At 31.5% G+C, this 25,090-nt stretch overlaps 1 protein-coding gene across 2 annotated transcripts in view; it reads left to right on the forward strand.

Moving 5' to 3' along the window:
- LOC123009478 (centaurin-gamma-1A) overlaps window positions 1-25,090 on the forward strand; it is a 49,257-nt gene that overhangs the window by 22,169 nt on the left and 1,998 nt on the right. Inside the window, exons 1-8 of one of the 2 annotated variants that reach the window (XM_044405838.1) lie at window positions 8,420-8,703; window positions 11,851-12,083; window positions 16,158-16,299; window positions 17,895-18,029; window positions 19,187-20,209; window positions 22,205-22,447; window positions 22,731-22,848; window positions 22,904-23,261. In XM_044405838.1, the coding sequence (XP_044261773.1) occupies window positions 8,487-8,703; window positions 11,851-12,083; window positions 16,158-16,299; window positions 17,895-18,029; window positions 19,187-20,209; window positions 22,205-22,447; window positions 22,731-22,848; window positions 22,904-23,261 (2,469 nt within the window). In that variant the 5' untranslated portion in view covers window positions 8,420-8,486. Of the gene's footprint in view, window positions 1-8,419; window positions 8,704-11,850; window positions 12,084-16,157; window positions 16,300-17,894; window positions 18,030-19,186; window positions 20,210-22,204; window positions 22,448-22,730; window positions 22,849-22,903; window positions 23,262-25,090 lie in introns of those variants that run through there. The other variant, XM_044405839.1, reaches the window with a different exon arrangement.

Below are 25,090 nucleotides of genomic sequence, written 5' to 3' on the forward strand. Positions count from 1 at the left end.
ACTTTGTGTTTGAATCAATCAGTGAGACTTATCGACCACTTTCGCACAGATTGAGTCATCATAGACCTTTGATAACCATCAGAGACACCCCCGACATCTCGATTTTCGAGGGGTTGTAATTATATCGCCCTGACTCATCCCCTAATCTCGCAAAAAAAAATTCACTCATCTATGACTCAAGCATCCCATTGCTTCGGCATCAATTACACATGCGATTTGTGAGAAAAGGGTTCCAGGTGGTGGGTTTTGAACGAATTATTCGCTCCAAAAGCCACAACATGTCTCGAGAGTTTAATTGTTTGAATGCAACCCCCGCATTATTTGAGGGCAAAGTTGAGTTTTAGTTGGCAAAAAATGAATTTTTACAGTTGTGCTCGGATTCATTCGTGTGTATCTAACCTCTTGGCCTTCGATGGACCAGATTTCTTCCTCTTCCGGATTGCTTAGCCTTTTATATTCTCTTGTGATCCGTTGAGACGACTCCCTTTCAAACCCAATCTAAACGAGGGCTCTCCCCTCGACCTACCTGGTTCTTTCCTTCCCTCTCACACCTTGCCACCGTGCGAACACATTTCCGCGAAGAAAAATTTATTGCCACAGCCACAAATCTTATCCCAATTATAAATATTTAACTACTATTGAAAAAATCGCATTTTTTTGCAAGTTTGTGTTAAAACTAGAAGGTTGTTCATTTGATTGCCTCTCTCTTGAGGAATTTATTGTATGTTGTGCACTGACCCTCTGGAAGTTCGTCAAGATGGCTATTGTTTGTCCAAAAATAGGTACGTCAACTTTCTGACAGCTGAATCCTTCGTCATTTTCTAAACGTTACAAATATGCTATTGTAGCGTCAGTATTGTTCTACTTTTCGGTTGATACTTTTTCCAAGTTAATATAACAAGAGTGAGTTTTTGATGGACTGTCAGATTCGATTACGGCTACTTTTTCTCACGTGCCATCCAGAAGAAGGGAGCAAGATTAGCCTAATAATACGTTAAGACTCTCTAATTATACAGGGTGCTCAAAAAGTGACGCACCAAATGAGTGGTACATTGTTAAGAAGCAATGAAGATTACAAGAAAATAGTGAAAAAATTCTGTAGGTCATATTTTACAAGATAAGAAGCTGCAGACTTATTTTGTTTTTCAATTCACATTACATTCTTAACCATATTTTTATGCAGCATTTCGAAACAGATATTACTGTACAGTTGGAGACAAAATACTTTGGTCGTTAATGTCACTTGAGTGACATTAAATTGTATAGCATGCTTTAGGACTGTTAACCTTATTTTTACCTACTGTCAATTATAGTTGACAAGTAGTACATATTTTTGATAGAAAGATATAATAGCTGTCATTAATTTGAAATTGTTATTTATTGAATTACATTAAAGTGTCAGAAAAGTGCCGACCAAAGTATTTTGTTTCCAACTGTACGTTGAAAATAAAATATTGTCATTTGTTTTTTTCTCGGTTTACCGGTCTAGTGTGTTAATAGAGAAATTCAATTCGTTGTGGTTTGGTCTAGCCAGTCAAAAAAAACACCCCAAGCCAAGTCCACTATGCTAATAGAATTTAACTATTTATTAGCTCAGGTGAGGACCAGTACCATCATTAGACTCTGATATTTTACCTTCAATGTATCTAATTACAAGAGAATAGTCATCTAATGGTCCACGAACTCGTTCTTTAATTTATTTACTTGTTGGAAAGGGAAAAATCGCAATGATTTATAGAGCAACAATCTATCTTGAATTCAATTAAAGTTCAAATAGAAATTAAAAAACTGTTACTGAGATCGATTTGGGTGAAAAATCGCGCAACACGTTTCGTCTGGCGAACCACTCGACATCCGCAGTGAATTAAAATTACCATATGTTTTTGTATCATTTGCAATACAAGGCAGAGCAGCCTCTTCGCTACATTTAATAATTTTTTTTCTAATAAACCGGTTGCGAAAGATACATGAGTTTGTATTGAAATTTTATAATGTTGTTATTGCTAGTGCATCCAGGTTTTGACCCTCCTCAATCCAAATTTCATTTATCAAACATCAAGTGGCTCTACCGGTCGTATCATATATTTTTTTTTGACCATATGCTTTACTCCTCACCCGAGGCGAAATTTTCATCCACGAAAAATTTACGTTAGATGACAATTTCATGCTCGCAACCGCCACTTTCTTACCGATTCTACCGGTTGACCAAAGCGGCCGATACAATGCATTTATATTTATGAGACATGCACTTATTGTAAACACCACAAATGGTCGTGGTACTATTGTCGAGGTGATTTATTGAAGACGCGGAGAGGAGACGCGATAATTACCCCAACCATGACCATTATAAAACCAAAAAAATGTCAGTCTAATTTTAGGGACAGAAAAATTAATAAAAGTTGAAATTTTGGCTTTGCCAAAAATTGTTTTCACAGATTACACAAAGTGATTCTTTTAGGGCCTACATTAGAAATTTTTTAACTTATGATGCATATAGGATTTTGTAATTTTTTGTACACAACCCAAATCGACCAGTCAAACAAAAAAAAAACATGTTTTTCGTGATTTCAAAAACTGTAAGATATGTATAGGACATATTGATACAAGTCCATCTACAAATTGATGTACTTTTGATTGCTGTTGAGAAAATAGAGTAAAAAAAAACTGACTTATAGCTGTTTATTAATGACCATTTTCCAAAAATCATACTAGCCTTGCAAGTTGACAATTTTAAAAATTCTAGAAAACTCTTCGAATCTTTGATTATCGAAAGCAAAAAAAATATTCACTTATCGCAAAGGGTTCAAGAGCTGTGATGTTTTGAATGAACCCTTGCAAATAAAAATTTTGACTAAAAAATGACATATGTCAAAAACTATGACAGATAAGTACTAACAACTAGGTACATTTTATTCAGTTTAAAAAGGAGAATTCAAAAATGCAATAAAAATAAGTGGTTACCATTTAAAATTTCAAAGTTGACGCCAATTTCTCGTAGTTCCGGAAGTTCAGCCATTTTGGAAATAATTTAGTTGAACTCAGACTGGTCGATTTGGGTTGTGTGCAAAATTTCAAATTCCTATCTGCATTAGAAGTTAAAAAGTTTCTAATGTAGACCCTAAGAGAATATAGGGTGAGTCAAAGGATACTTATTTTTTAGTTTCGTTTTTATATTTCAGTTGCAATGTTTGTTACTAAAATTTTGTGGTAACTGACAGGGCGAAATTAATTTGATACACGACGCGTAGCGGAGTGTGTGAATAATTGAGCTCTGTAAAATGGTTAACACACAATATTTGTATTAAATTTTTTGGCAGAAAACTTTTATTAAATAGTAAAAAAAATATCTTACACTTTCAGTCATTAAAACTGTGAAATGGCATTTAAAATTGTATTTAAATAAATAAGTTTTTCATATGCAAAAGGAAAATAGTATATTATGTTATTAAGGGTAAAAGTGATAGTTTATGTGGCGAAGTTGAACGCTTATTTTGCCAAACGTAGTAAGTCAAATAATTCATTTAAGACACATAAACTTACTTTTATTCCGAATAACATACTATTTTATCCACAAACGTATTCAGATTAAGAATAAAGAGCAACACTATCATTAGAAAGTAAATGAACAAAATAATCATGACGCTTTCCAAAGAATGGAATCATAGTATGCAACGTTTATAAACAAACATCATGGAAGCATGATGTTCTAATATTGAAGTTAGAATTTGAGTTGACATTTTCGAAAGTGTTTATTAATTTAACTAGTACAGTTAGTAGTGCAAAATATCGAATGTTGATAACCTCTCCAGATAATGCGAAAGAGACAACATTGGTAAAAGTAAAAAGGCTTAGGCGCAAAAATAAAATTTTTTCCTCCTGCCTGAAAGGTAAAACTTCTATAACTTGTGACATTTAGTCATAAAAGTGGTCACTTTTGTGACATTTGCGGATAAAATGCTTTTATTAGCTTCAGTTTCTTTCTAAGAAAATATTATTAAACACTTAGTAACTTATGAAAAAAGCTGAAATTTGAGTAAAACTGCAATACAAAAATCGAGAAAAAGAACTACACTTGAATAATATGAATTTTTAGTGATAAAGTGTATATGTAAAGAAAGAAAGAACTAACTGCAGAAAACGATAATAAGAAACTATCACATACGGTAGAAACACTTGAAACTTTTATCGTGAGAGGAGGCAAAGTTCCGTTTATGAGAATCACTAGCCACCTAGACGTCTAGGTTTCGTGCTACTTAATTTTTCTTAACGTTTAATTTTTTTTCCAATTCTGATTTCAATTATTGAAGTTTGGACTTTCAAACTTCAAAATTTAGTGTTCGTATGAATGGTTAGCCACCTAAACATCCCGATTTAGTCCTAATTGATTGTTTATCATTTTTTTATTGTTTTTTTTTTAACTAAAATTGCGATTATGTGGCATGTGTCACCTCTTTTGCAATTTGACTCCTATGTTAATAACATTATAGCCCATTAGTAGTCACACTTTGGCATATGTTTCGAATTTCTGTCACACTCAATGGACTTTAAGTGTGACCGTTTTAGATGTAACAGTAGATGATTTTGGCTAAATTAACGGTCAAAGCACCCTAATTAATCGACCACACGAGTAAAATCACTGACTTCCTGACATGTGCAAGTCGTGGAAGAAAAATTTCAACCAACTTTATGCACCCTTTCGTGTTCGTCCAGTTGGCCATCTGTCAAACACACGAGATACATCTAAAAGGGTCAAAATAGTTCACGTGTAGCATAAAATAAGGGTTGGTTTTTTCACGCCCACCTAGATTTGTGTCAGCTGGTTTTTTTTCTGACTCCTGTCAATAATTGAAATGGCATTTGTCGTCTTACTGTAGTTGAGAATGACGATAACGAGGCGGGACGGCCTTTGCACCCCTTGGGGGTCGACCCGATCGGCGGGGAGTCCCGTAATCCGGCCCTTAGGAAGATTCTAGTCCTTATTATGTTTCCTTATTTACGACTTTTTTATGAATTTTTCATGAGGGAATCTAGGGGTGTCTCATAAACTCCCATCACATTAAACAAGAATTTTATTTTTTCCACTTTCACGTTTTTGTCGATTTATTTTTATTTTCCTTTAACGATGCAATTTGCATTTCTATAATGCGATTAAACTAATTAGGTCATCGACGAAAGTTGAAATGCTTCACAGAGGATTCGACCTTGAGGCAATTAAAATGCGGAAAAAATAACTCTAAAATATTGGTTAATAGTTTTTTTGTTACAAATATCTAAAATATAGTTTTCTTCACAAAGATTTTAAGGAACAAATTTTTACTATTTCCCTAGATTTTGCAGGCGCTCAAATTTACTTATTTTACGGACCGTCACTCTCTAAAATGAGTCTTTTTTGGACTTTATTCTAAAATGGCAATTATTTGGGGAAAAAATCTAAAAAAGAATTTTTAGGGATTATTTTGAAGAAGTGAAATAGCATACAAAATAAATAGTACATTATGTTATTAGGAGTAAAAGTGATAGTTTATGTGGCAAAGCTAAATATATAAACTTACTTTTATTCCGAATAACATACACTATTTTATTCACAAACATATTCAGATTGAGGGTAAAGACCAACACTGTTATTAGCAAGTAAATGAACAAATAGTCATAATAGTAAAAAAAGTAACATTTTTGTGTTTTTTTCTCATATTTTTGACTTTTTTGACAAAACCTTAGCTGAAAATTTGAAAATGAAAAGAACAAGTTTTTTTTTATTTCAGTGGAAAGTACTTAATATTTTTTAACTTTGCTTTCTTGGTTACCACCAAAGTTTTTGAAGAAAAGTATTATTTCAAAATTGGTAAGATTTTTGTTATTTTAGAGAAATTTACAGAAAAAAAAAACAAAATTTGAGTTATAAAACGTAAAAAACAAAAGATTGATAAAATACTTAATTGCCGATTAACAAACGAGTTTGATATTTATTTTTTAACCCTGAGGCACATTCGATTATTAAATATTTGTTAATGATCCCAAATCTACAAAAAATCACGTTTTTATTATTTTTTTCTCATTTTATTGACTTTTTCAACAAAAGTACAATTACCAAGAATGAAGCAAAAACAAAAAAAATAAATTTTAATGGAAAGTACTTAATATTTGTTTCAAATTGCTGTAGTCAATAAATACATGACATGAATAAGTTGCTAGGTGACCAAAATTTACCTTCAATTTTTTATTAACTTTTCATGGCCTCTTAAAACAGACTTTAAGCTTTTTGAGAAAAAAATACTTCAAAATTGATAGAATTTACCTCAAAAAGAACAAAGCGATTTAAAATTTTAGAAGAAAAAAACAAAGTTTACTACAAAAAAAGTAAAAACAAAAAATTCAAAGACTACAGAAAATGTAGCAAAAACGTACAATTTTTTACATTTTTCGTTTTTTTAATATCATTTTTGAGTTTTTCGATAAAATTACAACTTAGAGAGTAAGTATTATGTACAATATTTATTTATCAAATAATATTATAATACAAAAGTATTAAAAATAGTATATTATTTTATTAGGAGTAAAAGTGATAGTTTATGTGACGAAACTGAACGTTTATTTTGCCGAACGTAGTGAATCGATAGTAAAGAGCAATACTATAATTAGCAAGTAAATGAACAAAATAATCAAAACTCTTTGCATGTAATGAAATCATAACAACGCTCATAAACAATTTTTGTTGAGATTTTAATTTTGCTACTTTAACTAGTGCAGTTAGTAGTACAATATCTGGTAAAAGTAAAAACGCTTGGGCGCAAAAATAGAATTTTTACTCCATGCCTTTTACTTGCGACATTTAGTCACTTTTGTTACGTTTGTGGATAAAATCAGTTTTTGTGAAAGTAGGATGAGATTATGTTACAGCGTTTGCTTTCAAATTGTGGGTAATTCGATGAATTTGCAAGAAATTATTGCGTATTTTATAATTCTAGTTAAGTAAGTGAGATGATATGAGATAATAACACGTCGTTTCCCAGATATGTGCATTTTTTTACTCACAAAAAAAGCTATTATTTAGAACGACTTTAATCACAACCACGATAACATTTACAACACATCATTTATTAACTTCCTATTTTCCATTTTCAACACCTACCCAGGGGGACCTCCCTCCAACAATAGAAACTTTGTTATCTTGCACACCCACAGACTCATAAAGCCATAGAAACTGAGATTAGAGCCCTTCAATATCTAATAGATTAAACCTTCGCCCTGTACTTCTCGAAAAAATCGAGATAAGACCAGTCACGAATTTTCTTCTTGTTGTTACGACTGAACTCTAAGGTCAAACTTGCAGATTACAATCTCGGATTTATGTTTCCGTCGTCACAAAATTCGTGACGATTTTTTACGGTTTCCTAATTGTCCAATTTCTCAAAAATCCACCACCTGGTCGTGCTTTTTGACCACAACAACAACAGATTTCGGCATAATCGAAACCGGAATTTTGCAGAAAAATTTTCTCTGGGGAACAAAGAGTGGAAAACCGATTCCGGTTTGTGGTTTCGTGTGTGATAAAAATGCAAAGAAATGAATGATAAAAGTAATAAAATAATGAAACAAGTCGTAAATTGCCAATGATCAAACAGGCGATTGATAATGATTATCTGACAGCAAACAGATTGTTTTCGTGTCAAATTTGTTATAAACAAAGTAAAATATACGAGGGCGTTTATTACAAGTGACTGAAAATTTGGTTGAAAATTGTCATTCTTTAAAACTCACTCTTTTGAAAATAGATATGTTCCAAATGTTGACACTAAAAAGTTTTATTACCAATAGAATTTTCAAAATTTGTGCTCCTAAGTAGTTAAGTTTTAAACAATAAACATTTAATGACAAATTTTTCAAATGGAGAAAAATAATTAATGAACTTCAAAATTTTTGGTGGTAAAAATTCTTTTGGTTTGAGTAAACACAGTCGCTGAAAAAGCGTTGAGGAAATTTCCAAATTGCTGATGGTTTATTTTTATTAAGAAATTAATTCTTTACATGGTTGCATTTTTTTCGCTTAGGTGTCACAACATCGCTTGCGAAAAAAATAATCGGAAAAATTTGGTTAAAAGGTTTCGCATGAGTGAACCATTAACTTGCATCTTGAACGGTTTCATGGTTCAATCTCAGCGTTGCTGTTTTTATTGCAAGTCATCAACTTGGTTGAAATTAACTCGATTAAAAAAGGTTCATTGGACCGAGGAAAAAGGTAAAAGTGAACAGTTGGGTAATATTCTGATGTAATTCTCTGATTCGTTGTGGTGGTATTGCCTGGAATTGTATACAAAATTTTTTCTAATGTACCAAATTGCGCATGCGCACTTGCCTTTAGGGGGGACCAAGCGCGCCTCAGCTCCCCTACTTCTCACTCCACACTCTCGTTTAACTCGCGAGTGATTCCGGTGTCACCGAAAATGACTCTCCGGTGAAGTGCACGTGACTGAATTTCGTGTGTCGTGATGGTGGATTTAAAGGGTGAAACGGTGCCGGCAACGCCGAAAAAATCCCGTGGGATTTCAATGACAACTGTCAAGAATTGGTTAATGCCGGAAAGGAAGACTCAAGACACGCCGAAATTTCAACGAATGCCGGAAAGCTTCCTCCGGTCGATCCGGAGACGTTCTTTGAGGGTGAAAAGGACGAAATCATTGGTGTTACCGGAGAAAAGAAAGTCCGGTGAGTGTAGTACAAAGAAGCGACTTCGGCGTTTTTTTCGAGGGAAATCGGTGAAAGTTGGCGTCACGATGGTCATTATCTACCTGTTGGTCGCAACGACGCAGAAAATTGTGTCACGTGCGTGTTGTTTTGTGGATAAGTGAGTGAATTTTTGAAAAGTTGACAAGAAAAAAAATTGAAAAATTGAGTCTTTTTCTTAAAACTAGTGCTAAATCCAGGTCGGGAACTCGTTTATTACTCGGCGATTAATAATGTGAGCAATAAGCGCACTCGCGTTATAATTATGTAGTTATTATTTCACTCCCCAAGAATGAGTTAATTGCACATTGACATATAACGAATTTCTTAATACAGAGGGGGAATAAATTAAATAAGCCCAGATTTTGGGTAATCAGATTGTCAGTTGTCTTAGCAACGCCGTAAACAAAGGGCGCTAATAGAGGTTTCGGTTTAATTTAATTTTAGGGGCGAATAAATTCAGGAAGTAATTATTGTCACAGGAGTTACATAATTTTTTTTTCTCTTGCCAGGAAACATTCTTGAAATTTTAATAGGTTTTTAATTACAATCAAACAAAATCATGAACACCATTGGCGACATTGTTATCAGTTGGTGATAAGAGGCAACGATAATGTAATAATAGAACGGTACTTAGGTTTGTCTTGTGGGTCGTTGAAACGAGGCCGTGTCAAATTTTCAGATTCTTGGAAAGCGAAAATTTCTATTTATATTCGTGATTTGTGCACTTTCCAACCTTAAAAATTATGATTAAAAAAACTAAAATAGAATTTTTCTCATCTTTGCTTCTCCTTCATTGGTGATGAAATCACTTCTGGTATTATAAATTGGGATTATTTGCACAAAGTCTTCGATAATAGAACACGCAGCTGTCACTATTGTTGTGCTATTCAGCTGCTGAAGAAGAAACGAAGATGAGGAACGATTTGTACAAAAATTACGTCAACGTCGTAGATTTTTAGTTCGATGAACTTGAGAATTTTTTCTTGTTCGTTTCCGTTTCCGTCACAGGTCGAAATGATCGGTGTTTAATACACCTTGTCATTGCTTCCGGCTGCTGAATATTATTTCAGGAAATGCAAGACTCGGACAGGAAATTAAATATTCATTATAAACGTCGGTGTCGTATTTCAATTGAAATATGCCTCAAGTCGTAATTCTACGGTTAAGACACTGTTATTTTGCTAGTGACAGCTTGATTTCTTAACGTTTTCAACGCGATATAACTGCATAAAGCGAACTAATAAATGATTTTATCTTTTTAGTCATGAATTAAAAATTTTATTTTTGCGCGTAAACGTTTTTGCTTTTACCATGACATTTACCATGTTGGCTCTTTTGCTGCTTCAGCAATTTCTGGAGAGGTGCATTGTAGATTATCAGCCTTCGACATTTTGCACTACTAACTGCACTAGTTAAATTAATATACACTTGCGAAAATGTTATCACAAATTAACAGTTTTTAAAGAATTAACAGCTACATTTATTATGTTATTCAAATGTAAATAACCAATATCAAACGTGTTTGTTTTGTCATTTTTTGTTTTTACTTTTTTTCTGGTAATTTTTTTTTCTCTAAAATTTTAAGTTTTGTAAATTCTATCAATTTTGAAGTATTTTTTCCCCAAAAACCTTAAAGCTTAAACAAATATTAAGTACCTTCCATTGAAATTTTTTTTTGTTTTTAATTAATTTCTGGAAATTGTAGTTTTGTTGAAAAAGTCAATAAAATGAGAAAAACAAAACAAAAATGTTACTTTTTTGTAGGTTTAACGAATATTTAATAATCGAATGTGCCTCGGGGTTAAAAAATAAATATCACACTCGTTTATATTTTTTCCCAAAAAGCCAAAAGAAACATGTGTTATTTTTTGTTTTTGGTCATTGTAATTTTGTCGAAAAGTGAAAAATATGAGATTTTTTAAATGTTACTTTTTTGTAGATTTTTGTTTTTTTTTGTTCCGGATTGTTTTTTTTTAATCTTTAGCTGTTTTGTATTTTTTGAGATAAATACTCGATTTTGAAGTAATATTTCTCTTCAAAAAGCTAACAAAAATTTAAAGTTAAATTTTAGTGGTAACCAAAAAAGTAAAAAAAGTTAAAAACCATTTATAGTACTTTCCTCTGACATAAAAAAAACTAGTTTTGCTCCATTTTTAATTTTTCAGTTGAAGTTTCGTCGAAAAACTCAAAAATATGAGAAAAAACACTAAAATGTTACTTTTTTGTAGATTTTAGATCTTAAGCATTTAACATTAACATCATTCTCAATTTTTGGTAATTAGTCTTTTCAAAATGTTTTTTATAACTTTTCAATTTCACAGCTTCTGGTCTACTTAAGCGACAAGAATAATGAAGTTTTTAGATTCTCATTAACTCTACTAATTACCGTTTTCTGTTGCTGCAAAAAGCTTGACGTTTTGCTGACATACTAATTATTGATACCTTGGCTAGAAGCTAGTTTTACTGTTACTATTTTACGTTAATTACCCGGTTAAATAACTGCTTAAGCAGAAAAAAAAAGATATTTATAGTTCGGGTTTTAAACTTTCAGTTTTGCTGGACGTTCAAAGGATTTCTTTTTTTTTTACTTTTCATCAGTTTTATGTCGAACCTCGAAATTTTTTACTGTTTGTTATGTCAAAATATTCTATCGAACGCAATGACCGTGACTGTGAACTGAATCGTACAAAATCGTAATTTTTTTTCAATTATTTATTTATCGCCGACCTTGCCACTAAATTTAGACATCTATCATTGAACTGCTTATCTTTTTTATCATCAATAATTAAAACTTACCAAAGATCAAACGATCATGTCTATAAATGCGGTTTCCTGATTCAACCACCGGCTGAAAAGTCACGCACCTGTCCCATTTTGTGCACCCATATGGGCCCAGATGGCCTATTAATTGATTATTATTTTTTAATTAATTATATAAAGGGCGAGCGAGAAATACCGATCGAAAGAACAGTTAAAAGGAACACCTGAGGGGACTGTAACAACTCGAGCATTAACATTTATCAGAACAAATGAACCGGAAAAATATTGTATGCTACTCGTGTTCTAATTATTTTTATAATTCTTGACTTGACTTTGATTTATTATTTTTTTTTCTTTTGGTTTCAGATTCCTTCGTGAATAGCCAAGAATGGACGTTATCACGAACCGTTCCGGATCTGCGGTTGGGCATCGTCGGATCCTTATCATCCGGAAAGTCCGCTTTAGTCCACCGCTACTTGACCGGATCTTACATGCAGGAAGAGTCACCGGAAGGAGGACGATTCAAAAAGGAAATCCTCGTCGACAATCAAAGCTACCTTTTGTTGATACGAGACGAAGGTGGTCCCCCGGAATTGCAGGTATTTGAGACACTCTGTATACAGGGTGTCTCAGCGAGTTGAAAGAAGAAGTCTAGTAGTGACCTTTACAATTGTGAAATAAAAAATAAATTGTATAGGACTTTGATGGATACTAATCTCGTGCATCACCTAAAATTATTTTATCCATACAGCATGTCCCAAAAATAAGTTACCATACAAACTTGTGTTTTTTTAAATGAAACACCATCATATGTTTTTTTTGGATGTAGATTTAGGACAATGTTTTTAAGCTAAACTTTTATTGGTCGATTTTACTTAGTTTTAAAAATCGGACGGTTTTTGTAAAAGTCGACATTAATACTGAAATTTGAATTATTTTCTTGTAAAAATAAAGAATAATGGATTTACTTTAACACAAATGTGATTATTAAGTGATATTTCTTCTATCTCTTGTGCAACTGTGCACTTTTTGCCTACTGAAACAGTAGTAATTATTTTTTTTTATATTTAACGTTAAATATCTTTGTAGTTATTGATTATAAATACCTAAAAGTAAATAATTTTAGAAAGACAATTTAATAATCTTTTAAATGCAAAAACAATAAATAGGGTGTTTCATTTAATTTTTTTAAGTTATTGAACTTTTAACAAACGCATTCATTTTTTTATCTTTGCAAATGCAACACACTAAAAAAATGTTACAACTTTATAACTTATACCTTCTTCTTTGCGGTAGTAAAAAATATTTCTAGATGTCTTAGTTTTTGTGTAATAAATTTTTAAAAAGTGCATGTTTTCGTCAGAAAAACCGTCTTATTTCTAAAACTAAACAAAATCGACCAATAAAAGTTTAGCTTGTTATAAAAATTTACATCCAAAAACGCTAAGAAACATATGGTGTTTCATTTAAAAAAAAAATGTTTGTATTGTAACTTATTTTTGAGACACGCTGTATATAGTTGAAAATAATTTTAGGCGATGGACTAGATTAGTATCTATCAGGGTGCGCCAGAACTAGCGTCTCAGAGAAAAATGCCATATAAGGTGAAATATCAAGAACATGGAAAAAATGTTAAAAAAAAATTATCTATAAAAATTTCGAAGTTTAAATTTTGCACTTTGACTCTATTTATTTCTGTTGGATGAATAATTTTCCAAGTTTTTTTGCTACAGGCTATTAGAAGAAGAAACAAAGAAGCTGTATCCTAAATTGTGACTATGTTTAATGTTATTTGTGGTTTTTATTGGAAACATTTTTCTACCTTTACTAAATAATTGTAAAAAAACATATACAAAATCATCAGTATCATTAAATAGACAAAAAAAAGTCAAATGTCATACAATATATGTCAAAATTTTTTGCTAGATAGAATTTTTTAAACATTTTTTCCATGTTCCTGGTATCTTATCTTACATGAAATTTTTCTCTGGGGCGCGAGTTGTGGCGCACTCTGTATATATATATTTTTTAATTTTACCATTTAAAGGTCAGTAATGCACTTTTTCAACTCGCTGGGACACTCTGTATTACAGCTTCCCCCAGACTGAATTATTAATGGATTAAGTCGAACGACTCGGTCGTCCTCGTAATATTCTTGTATTTTATTAAGGAGTTTGCGTGATGTTGCGTGTTATTTAGGTAAAGAACGGCAGGTTTGTCGGCGACGAGTGAGGCGCCAGAGAGACTACTTGGAGTAATAATGATAATGTGAAATATTCATTGGGTTAGGGGGAAATGCACACAATGTGGCGATTTTTCCATTTTTCTTGGATTTGTGATAATATTTTGTCTGATGTTTCCAAAACTAAGAGTCGTGGAATAAAAATAAAGAGAGATTTGCAATCCCCACACAATTTTACGTAAAATTGACATAATTTCGGAATAAATTGTTGATTATTGTAATCTTGAGAATTTTTTTATTAGAGGATTGGGTGTTTGAAATTTGTATTTTTTTTCTCATAATTTGGCTAATTTTGTCGCGATTGCAACCAAGTTTTGGTCAGAAACAGATAATTAAGTAGTAACAAACGCTACGTGTCGTCTTTGATCAATTTCCATTTTGAACAGGTTGCTGTACAGGGTGTTCCGGCTAAATTCCACATTAGAAATAATGATAGTTCTAGTAATGATATTTATCTAAAATTTTGTATATACTCGTAGTCGTAATCTGTTAAGTCCTATTTAATGAAAATATTTCTAAAATGGTGGCGTTTCCGGTTATACCGGAAGTGGGTATCAACTTCGTTATTTTAAATAGAAATCTATATTTTTTATTGTGTTTTTGGATTATTCAAGTGATTTTGAGAAATATTTACACCTTTCTATTCAAAAATCGATAACTCCACCATTTTTAATTATTTTGAAATCGAGTTTGGGCTTATGAAAGAGAAAGGTTAGGACTTTTCTTTGGTGTATTTATAATGGCAAAAATAATTTACAAATCCTCAAAATTTAAGGTTGTGTTTGGGACTTCAAATACTCTTAAGTCAGTTTTTCTAAATAAAACGTCCTAAGTTTTTCTTCACCAAATGAAGGACTATTATGAATAGTAATAAATTTCTTCTATTGTAAAAAAAAGTCAATATAACTTGGAAATTATTAAACTTAGGTGTAGGGAATCTTGATACAAATCGATGCAGAATTAAATTTTTCTTTATTTAGGAAAAAAATTGAGGCCTTCCATTTGAAAAAATTGTGCTATGGATATTTAAAGTTTCCTAAACATAGCCTTAAATTTAGGCGGTTTATTAATTATTTTTTTAATTATGAATGCACTAAATGAAAGATCTAACCTTTCTGTTTTAAATGCGCAAATACGATTTTAAAATAATTAAAAATGGTAGAGTTATCGATTTTTAAAGGGGAAGCTGCAAATCTAAAATATTTCAAAAAAGTCTAAATATTTCGAAAACGGTTAAGCTTAGGTATAGAGAAGGCTAATAAAAACTCTCTCAAAATCACTTAAGTAATCCAAAAACGCAATAAAAAACATACCTTTCTATTTAAAATAACGAAGTTGAAATCCACTTCCGGTATAACCGGAAGTGTCGCCATCTTAAATATACATATTTTTATTGAGATCTGACCAATTATGCCTATATATAAATTTTTAGATAAATACCATTGTTAGAACTCCCAATACTTCCAATGTGGGGTTAAGTCGGAACACCCTGTATGAGATTTGTTAAATTCATAATTTTGTAATTAAACCGAAATTTGGTATTTTGACACGTGAGTTGAAACCAAACTAGTTACTTTTTTCTAAAAATTGTTTTTAAAGCCTAGTCTTCTATAAATTTTTTACTTGAATGAAATTATTTAGTATTTTTCTTCTTGTGAGAGTATTTGAATAGTGGTGCATAAGAGATGCACCAGGGACGATATATCGATTCTGAAACAGAGAATTTGTGACAAGGACGAGGCTAGAGAGAAAGAGGATGAGGCGTCGCGGCGCTTGCAACCCCTAGCGCTTGCCTCAGTTAGGGTTTAGACACCTGATGGACGGGTTGGTGTAGGTGGAAGAGGGTGAAGGGAGCGTGATTGAGGTATATTTCAATTGTTTTCGATTAAATTTCCAAAAAAAAAAAGTTTTGTAGTGCTTGATTATTTTTTGTTTGTTATTAATTTATTTTACTAGTCTCTCAACTAGCGACCGCAAATTCTCCAATTTCGAGGTAATTTGGGTCTAGTTACGGATTTTACGACCGCCACCGTTGCCCTAACGTAAACTTTGACCCTTTAACCCCCTCTTGCACTTTAGTTCTCTCTGCAATGTAATATATGTTCGAATGACAAAAGCAAAAAGATACAAAGTTCACTGATCTCTTTCTCCCTATCTCGTTTTCCGTAAATTTTCGCGTCTTTCAGGCGCCATTTGTTCCGGGTTTTACATTCTCCGGTCAGACGATGGTAAACAAACAATTCCGGGAGGTGGGGGAGCCGGAGGCGACCCATTTTCAAGTTAAATAATTCAAGATTTTTTTTGATTGATTAAAAATTTAATGTTATTGATTTATTTATTATTAAATGCTTTACTAGATAGAACTTTTATTAAAAATACTAGAAAAACATTTATAGTGGAAGAATAAAAAAATTTTTCGTTTTTGTTACAGTTTACCGCTTGGGTGGACGCTGTGATCTTCGTTTTTAGTCTAGAGAACGAATCTTCATTTAACGCTATCTACAATTACTATACGAAGATGTCTCATTATCGAAACTCTGCCGAGATACCACTCATCTTAGTGGGAACGCAAGGTAAATGCTAATTAACGTGGTCGTTATATCAAGGGTGACGTTAAGTGGAATTTTAATTTGGCAATTTGCGCCGGAGTTGAATTTTTCCGGTAACTCCAACCGGAAATTTATATTTCTAAAAACTAATTTAACGCAATTTTCTATTCTACAACAATTTTTGTGAAATACAGGGTGCGCCAGAACTCGCGCCCAGAGAAAATTTTCAAGTAACGTAAGATACCAGGGACATGTCAAAAATTTTAACATTTATTTTTGACATTTGACATTTTTTATATCTATTTAATGGTACTGATCTTGTATACAATGTTTTTTCATAATTATTCAGTAAAGGTACAAAAATTTGGCCAATAAAAGTCACAAATAACATTGAACATAGTTACAATTTAGGATACAGCTTCCTTGTTTTCGCTTTTAATAGCCTATAGCAAAAAAACTTGGAGAATTATTTTTCCAACAGAAATAAATGCAAACTTTAAACCCTCAACATCGAAATTTTTATAGATATTTTTTTTAACATTTTTTCCATGTTCCTGGTATCTTACCTTATATGGCATTTTTCTCTGGGGCCCGAGTTCTGGCGCACCCTGTATAGGAAACAGTCCGTAAAGTAGTACTTTGAAAGTGTAAAGTTGATAAAATAGTGAAGAATTACGATTTTAAATTTTTTTGTTTTGTTTGAAATTGCTCGTAGATTATACGAAATAGTTTGGAAAGTAGTACTTTTTCTGACTTATATGTCATTGAAGAAACCGTCTGTAAAGTTGATAAAATAGTGGAAAATTACAATTTTGTAATTTTTTATTTTGTGTGAAATTGAACAATTTCAATTTACAAAGGTAAATCATAGCCCGTAAAGTAGTACTTTTTCGAACCTAAATGTCATTGAAAGTGTAAAGTTGATAATATAGTGAAGAATTACGATTTTAGAATTTCTCATTTTGTATGAAATTGTTCGTAAATTATACGAAATAGTCTGTAAAGTAGTACTTTTTCTGACTTATATGTTATTGAAACCGTCTGTAAAGTTGATAAAATAGTGGAAAATTTCAATTTCATAATTTTTTATTTCCTGTGATATTAAACAATTTCAATTTACAAACGTAAATCATAGGGAATAGTCCGAAGTGTAGCATTTTTTCAGAGTTATATGCTATCGAAATTATCCGTAAAGTTGCCAAGATATTTCGTAAAGTATGTTGTGTAATATTAGCTGAAAAATTACGATTTCAGTATTTTTCATTTTGTGTGAAATCGTTCGTAAATTATACGAAATAGTCCGCAAACTAGTACTTTTTCAGACTTATATGTAATTGAAAATTGTCTAAATAGTCCATAAACTTGTAAAGTAAATTACGATTTCTGAATTGTTTATTTAGTCGATTGTCAAAAGCCTTTCACATTATTCTGATCACAATTTTAATTATCAACAATAATAATTAATTGTCTATCGCTTATAAACAGGCGAGCCAACTTTCCTAATACCTTATTCCATCTATTCACAAACAAATTTCCAATTAAAGAAAATCCTTTGGTTTTAATTAACTCTCGTCTCGAATCAAGACTCGAATTCGATTTCTTGACTCTCTTTATTCCAGATGCAATAAGCGAGAATAATCCGCGAGTAATCGACGATTCCCGGGCTAGAAAACTGGCTAATGACCTGAAGAGGTGTTCTTATTACGAGACGTGTGCCACCTACGGACTCAACGTTGAACGAGTCTTCCAAGACGGTAAGTAAAAAAGGAGGTTTTTTTTTACTCTAGAGCGATAAGAAATCACTAAATCAATAGCGAGCGAAATGTTGGGAAAAGTGGGAAAACGGTTGTTTCGCAGGAGATTTAAGCGGAAATTTTACAGTGAGTCCTTTTTTTTAATTACTATTGTAGCGATTTTTCTAAAAAAACGTATATCTACAGGGTGAACTATGAAAATTGCATGTTTAAGTTATTAAGTTTTATATATTTTTTTATTTATAATTTTAGTGGACTATAGTTACAGTGAGTTTTTTCTTTTGTAATTACCAGAATGAAGATTTTTTTTTGAACATTGCATCAATTTAAAAAAAAATATATCTACAGGATGAACTATGAAAATCGCACGTTTATGTTATTCAAACGTCAATTATTAAAACTTTAGTTACATTAATTATTATAAAAACAACGAAATTTTTATTTCTGTGTATACATCTATTCTAGAAAAATATATCTACATGGTGTCAAAAACATTTTATATATTTTTTATTTATAATTTGAGCGGACTATATTTACAGTGAGTTTTTTTTTATCAGAATGAAGAATTTTTTTAACAAGGTAGCAATTTTTATAAAAAAATATTTGTACAGGGTGAAGTATGAAAATTGCATGTTTAAGTATTCAAACGTCAATTATTAAAACTTTAGTTACATTAATTATAGAAACAACGAATTTTTTTATACATTTATTGTAGAAAAATATATCTACAGGAGGTCAGAAACACTTTGTAATTTTTTTTATTTATAATTTGAGCGGACTATATGTATTTAAAGTCATTTTTTTTGTAATCACCAGAATGTAGAAAACTTTTTTTGATCGTTTCGATTTTTCTAAAATTATGTCTACAAGGGGAACTATAAAAATTGCATGTTTATGTTATTCAAACGTCAAATTAATTATAAAAACAACGAAATTTTTATTTCTTTACATTTATTGCAGAAAATTATATCTACAGCGTATCAAAAAACGCGTTACACATTTAATTACAAGTTTTTTGTTTTTGATGTATTACCGGTTTTTCTATATCTACAGGGTGAGACATTAAAGTTGCTAGTTTGGTTGATTGACCTAAAACGCTTTATTTATTTATTTTTGTTGTACAAAAAATATCTACAGGGTGGGTCTTTTTTTTGCAGCGTGTCAAAAAATCGTTCAACAGCGTCTCTCCGTGTCAACGACATGTCTCACGCCTACTAATTCCCGCCCCTCTACCCCCAACAACCATTTTCATCCGCCTCAACGCCACCTCCCACCCACTCAACCAAACAATGGTTTTTCACAAATGTCACCTAGTCATACAATCTCCTCCCACAAGGATTTGCATTCGTTGGGTTCACGTCAAGTCCACACCCTCTCCTCCTCTACACATTACCTCCACCGTGACAAATCCTCGGACGAGAAATGGAACTCCTCCTCCTCCACGCTTAGTCATGGCTCCTCCCAAGCGCTCGTAGTACAAACCGAAAATAACAATGTGACGAAATTCGCCACGCCCCATCCTATCGATAACATCCAATCGAAAGACTCGAAGGATTTACCCACGCCTAGTTCGACCCCCACCACTGCTCGGAAGAGTCGAAGGAGGTCGAATTTGTTCACGCCGTCGAAAAAAGGGGATGATAAGTTGAAAAATGTGGGGGATTTTGGGAGTGGGAGAGCGATTCCCCTTAAACAAGGGTATCTTTATAAACGTAGTAGTAAACCATTGAATAAGGAATGGAAGAAAAAATATGTGACTTTATGTGATGATGGACGTTTGACATACCATCCCAGTCTACATGATTACATGGATGATGTTCATGGTAAAGAAATTTCTCTTCAGTATGTTACTGTTAAAGTACCAGGACAGAAACCAAGAGGATCAAAATCCATCATCACCGTTGCGGGAACCAATGGCTCGAGCAGTATTAATGAGGGGTTGGGGGGGTTGTCGTTGGGTGGGAAGGATAAAAGAACGACGGAGAAAGTACTGATGAGTGCGTTCGAAACGGTGAAAGATCCAAGTTCGAAGTACTCACAAGTGAGTGGGGATGAAGGGATGGTGTTGTCCAATAGTAGTTCATTTGTGAATGGGGATGGGATTAAGACGGAAACGCCCAATGTAAAGAAGAGGCACAGGAGGATGAAGAGTAGTGGAGTGAAGAATTCGGAGTACGATGGTGAGTGACGTTTTTTTTTGATTAGACAATTTTTTTGTACATTTTATGATAAAAAAATAACAAAATACAATCCATAACAGTTTTGTGATTTTTTGAGCCATTTCTTAATTTAGTTTTCAGGAATTGTCTTTATTATTTACAAAACACAAAAAAAAATAGCAAAATTATAACATATTTTTCACACTTCATGCGACTGAAAGAAACTAAAATACACACTAATAAGGGTCTCATTTTTGGGTACTTTTCAATTTTTTTTGTTTTTTTTTGTTCGTTTTTACTTCGATATTGTTGAATTTTTCTAATTTAACAATTTTACATGAAAATTGTTGAGGTAAAGGCAATTTTTTTACTACTTTTTGGTACTTTTTTGGCTTAATTTCTTTAATTTTAGCTTGTTTTTCACATCGGAACTTAATTTTTTAACAATGAAAAAGATTTTTGTTGTTTTTTTGTGCTACTCTGTTATTTTTGGCCATTTTTTGACCTTATTTAAATAATCTTTTTTTTTTCTTTTTTTTTACTTTTTCGTTTTTTTTTCTCACAAGAGACCAATTATTGTTGCATGGTGCTTTCTTTATTGTTGTGTCTTACATTTGTGGGGACAGTGTTTTTTTCAAATTTTATACTAGTTCGAAAATGTCACATATGTCAAAAAACATATTTTTAATAAAACGTGAATTTTTAAGTACTTTTGAACACAAGCAACGAAATTAAAATTTTTACATTGAAAATGTTGGAAACACAATCTTTGGCAATTCATGCGACTGAAAAAAGCTGAAATACACACTTATGGTACCACTTTTGGCTAGTTTTTAAACTTAAAATGTAAGAGAAGTGGTAAAACCTTGAGTTTATTTTATGTTTAATTTTTTTTTTTTGTTAATTTAGAAGCTTCTTTCAGCGACATTGTTGAATTTTTGACTCTTTTGGGGGTTAAGGTGCCGTTTATGTTAATATAACTCCAAAATTGAATAGATATGTGGCTTTGCGTGAAAACTGTTGAGAAAAACGCAGTTTTTCACTACTTTTGGCCACTTTTTATGCCAAATTCTTGTTTTTTATATTGGATTTTGTTATTTTTACCAATTAAAGCTTTTGTACTTTTTTATTTATTGTTTTATCTTACGTTTGTGTTGACAGTGTTTTTTACTTTTCTTTTAAGTTTTATACTCGTTCACCTTGAAAATGTCACAAGGGTTAAACTCACTTTGAAAAAATGCAACTTTTTTAGATTCTTTTAAACGTGCATAAAAAACATAACTTTTTTCCGTTGAATATCGTCGAAAAGCAAATCTTTTGCACTTTCATGAGACTGAAAGAAACTGAAATTCACATTAAAGGTACTATTTTTGGGTACTTTATGAACTTAAAATATAAGAGAAGAGGTGGAAAAATTCGAGTTTATTTTGCGGCTTACATATTTTTGTTAATTTTGAAGCTTTTTGCGTCGATATTCTCGACTTTTTGACTTTTTTGGATTTAAGGTGTCTTTTGTGGGTACTTTTATCGTATTAAGCCCAAAATTGAATAGAAATGTAGAAAAACATGTTTATTTTTAATTTTACCTGGTTTTGCTAATTTTGCGTGAAAATTGCTTTAAAAAAAAGCATTTTTAACTATTTTTTGTCACTTTTTAGCCCAAATTTATCTAATTTTCGCTTGTTTTTTATTTTGACTTTTATTTTTTTCTTGTTTTGTTTTACAAAACACCATACCGGAACTTAATTTGATATACAATAAAGAAGATGAAGATTTTTGCTGTTTTTGATCATTTTTGGACCTTATTATACAGTCTTCTTTTTTCTTATTTTTTCTTTTTGTTTTTTATATGAGACCAATTTTGACGCCTTTTGTTTTAATATTATATGTTACGTTTTTGTTGTCAGTGTAGTTTTATACATTTCTTACAAATTATATACTCGTTCACCTTGAAAATATCACAAGAGGTCAAACTCACTTTGAAAAAATGCATTTTTTTCGTTTTTTTTATTTCAGATCCGGACGGTTATGAATTTTTTATCGTGTCATTGGATAACAAACAATGGCATTTCGAAGCGTCAAGTTCGGAAGAACGCGACGATTGGGTAGCTGCAATAGAACAACAGATTTTAAATTCGCTGCAACTGAACGAATCCTCCAAAGGTAAAAAACAAAACAATCCAATGGAAGCTGCAACAATACAATCAATACGTAGTCGTGTACCTGGAAACGGTTTCTGTGTCGACTGTGATGCTACTAGTAAGTCATTTTCTACCTCTCTCTGTATACAAGGTGGAAAATAACATTAATAAAAAAAGTGGCTCACAAAGCCACTAAAATTTTATGGAAATAATTCAAATACTTTCGGAGAAACTAATGGATTTTAATTTTTATCATATAAAGTTATCACTCTGTATATCCAAAACGAAGCTTTATAGGAATATAGTTTATTAGACAAATTAGTGTTATTTTTCGATGTAGAGTATGTGGTTGCAATTTTTTGCATTATTGAGAAAACACCCTATATATTAAAAAAATCCAGATCCGGATTGGGCCAGTCTGAACCTCGGCGTGCTCATGTGCATCGAATGTTCGGGGATTCACCGCAACCTCGGATCTCATATTTCCCGCGTTAGGTCACTTGATTTAGACGAATGGCCGTAAGTTTTTTAAATTTGTGCAATTTCATAAATGTTGAAAATGTATGTTTTTCAGGGCCGGTCATTTGAGCGTAATGTTGGCAATCGGTAATACATTGGCAAATTCGGTCTGGGAATGTCGGACACAGAGCCGTACTAAGCCAACGCCGATTTCGAGTCGGGAAGAGAAAGAAAGGTGGATAAGAACGAAATATGAGAGTAAGGAGTTTCTTCCGCCGTCTAATACCACAATGCCTTTGGGGCAACAATTGGTCGATGCTGTGTGTAGTTCTAATATGAAGGCAATTATTCATGTTTTGGCATTGGCCAATACGGAACAAGTCAATAGTACGGTGGCCCCGAGGGACCTAAGGACGCCCCTGCATCTGGCCTGCGCAATGGGTAATCTAGCCGTTGCGCAGTTGCTGATTTGGGTAAGTGACATTTCTATCGGCAATGAGTATATCATAACTTTTTTGTATACGCTCTCAAAAATAGCTACTTTACGCATTTTTGGTATTATTTTTTATTTTTGATCACAACTTTTGAAAAAATTGATAATTATACAGGGTGACAGGGCGGCAGGCGCTGTAGAATTTTTATTTATGTCTTGATTTCAAAAATTAAAAAACTGAATTAAATGGCTTTTGATATAGTATAAGATGACAATTTTAGAATTTTCCTAAATGTCTTAGCATATTTTGGGCTATATTCAACTTCCGAATTTTAAATTATTTAATTAAATATATTTTTTTTCATAATTTGGAAGGTATTATTTTTCTGGATACAGACATGTGCAATAGGTTTCACTTTTACTAGAAATTTTGCATAAGAAAATTATCAAAATTAGGGAATGAAATCTAGTTGCTTGGTGTCAAATAAGACAATACCATTATTGTAATGTAAAAAAATCAGCAAATGAAAGAAAATATTGCTAATACGAAATAACAATAATAATTATTAAATAATTTTTAGTTAAATAATTTATGTGGCTGTACCACATCGATAAATATTTAGATTCGGACAGGACCACACTTACTGAGGCGCCACTTTTAAATTTTTATCAAATTTGACATTTTTTTACCATTTTTACATCGCTTGACTTATGTGGTCCAAAAATATCAAACTAATTTTGTTTTTAAATGAATAGAAGAGGGACATGAGAGGGACGCCGAATAATTCCGTGAAAATTAATGTTTTTTTGGCATTTTTGTAATGATGAAAAGTAATAAAAATAAATAAAAAAATGATTGAAGGAATTCCATGTCGATAAAAATTAAAATAATTTTTTTAATCGTTCCGCTGTTATAAAAAATGAAAAAATAAGTTTTTAGCGTCAATTTGAAAATACAATTTGTAAGTATTTTTATTTTTTTTAATATTTTTTCAATTTGTCAATAAGGTGACAGTTTCGTCTGTTTTTGATTAAAATTACAGTGACAAACCTAACGACTTCATCGACATGGGCGTTCTATAATTTGCAACTTATTTTAAATACTTTTAAATTTAATTAAATTTTGTTATTGTAGAAATTTAAGAATTAAAACCAGAGACAAAAACTTTATCGACATGTTTTTTTTTTATTTAATTGATTTTAAAAGAGTTAATCAGCTGTAGTCTTACCGCATCAATAAATAAATACATTTTCTGTTTTTTTTTTTAAGTTGGCAATTAGTGAACAAATAGTATTTTTATTTTTCTAATAAATAAAATAAGTATACATAGTTTTGTTAAGAGTGGTTTTAATTTATTTTTATTTTTTTTGTGTAGTGATTCAATCTTGATAAAGCCGTTCGATTAAACATATATTAATACTTTAATAAAACTTATTCAGTAAATTCATTACCTACAATGAATCTGTATAGCAAAAAACTGTTGTGGATTTCGACACTAACGGATAACAAATATAAGTTGTTTATTCTTATTATCGACGTTTTTTTGTTTTTTACTTTTTATTTAACTTTAATTGTTTTTTGGAAAAAAGTGAACTAAAATTTCACTGCATCGATGAATAGATGAATATTAAGAATAGACAAAATATTAAGAAATAAGCTCCAATATATGCCAAATATGCATCGATATGCAAAATTTTGAACAATAAAAAGTCGAACGTATTTATTTTTTTTAAAAACTAATTGATGAATTATAAAGTTCTATAAACATGTGATGTTTTATCAAAAATAAAATTTTTCGAAATTTTTGTTATTTTGTTTTTGAGTTTTACAAAAATATTATTTTTTTTAAATGGGAACCCACTAAAAAA

The sequence above is a fragment of the Tribolium madens genome, unplaced genomic scaffold, assembly GCF_015345945.1.
Source record: "Tribolium madens isolate multiple individuals breed KSU strain unplaced genomic scaffold, Tmad_KSU_1.1 Scaffold_7;HRSCAF=85;Tcas5.2_LG10, whole genome shotgun sequence".
Classification (NCBI taxonomy): Eukaryota; Metazoa; Arthropoda; class Insecta; order Coleoptera; family Tenebrionidae; genus Tribolium; species Tribolium madens.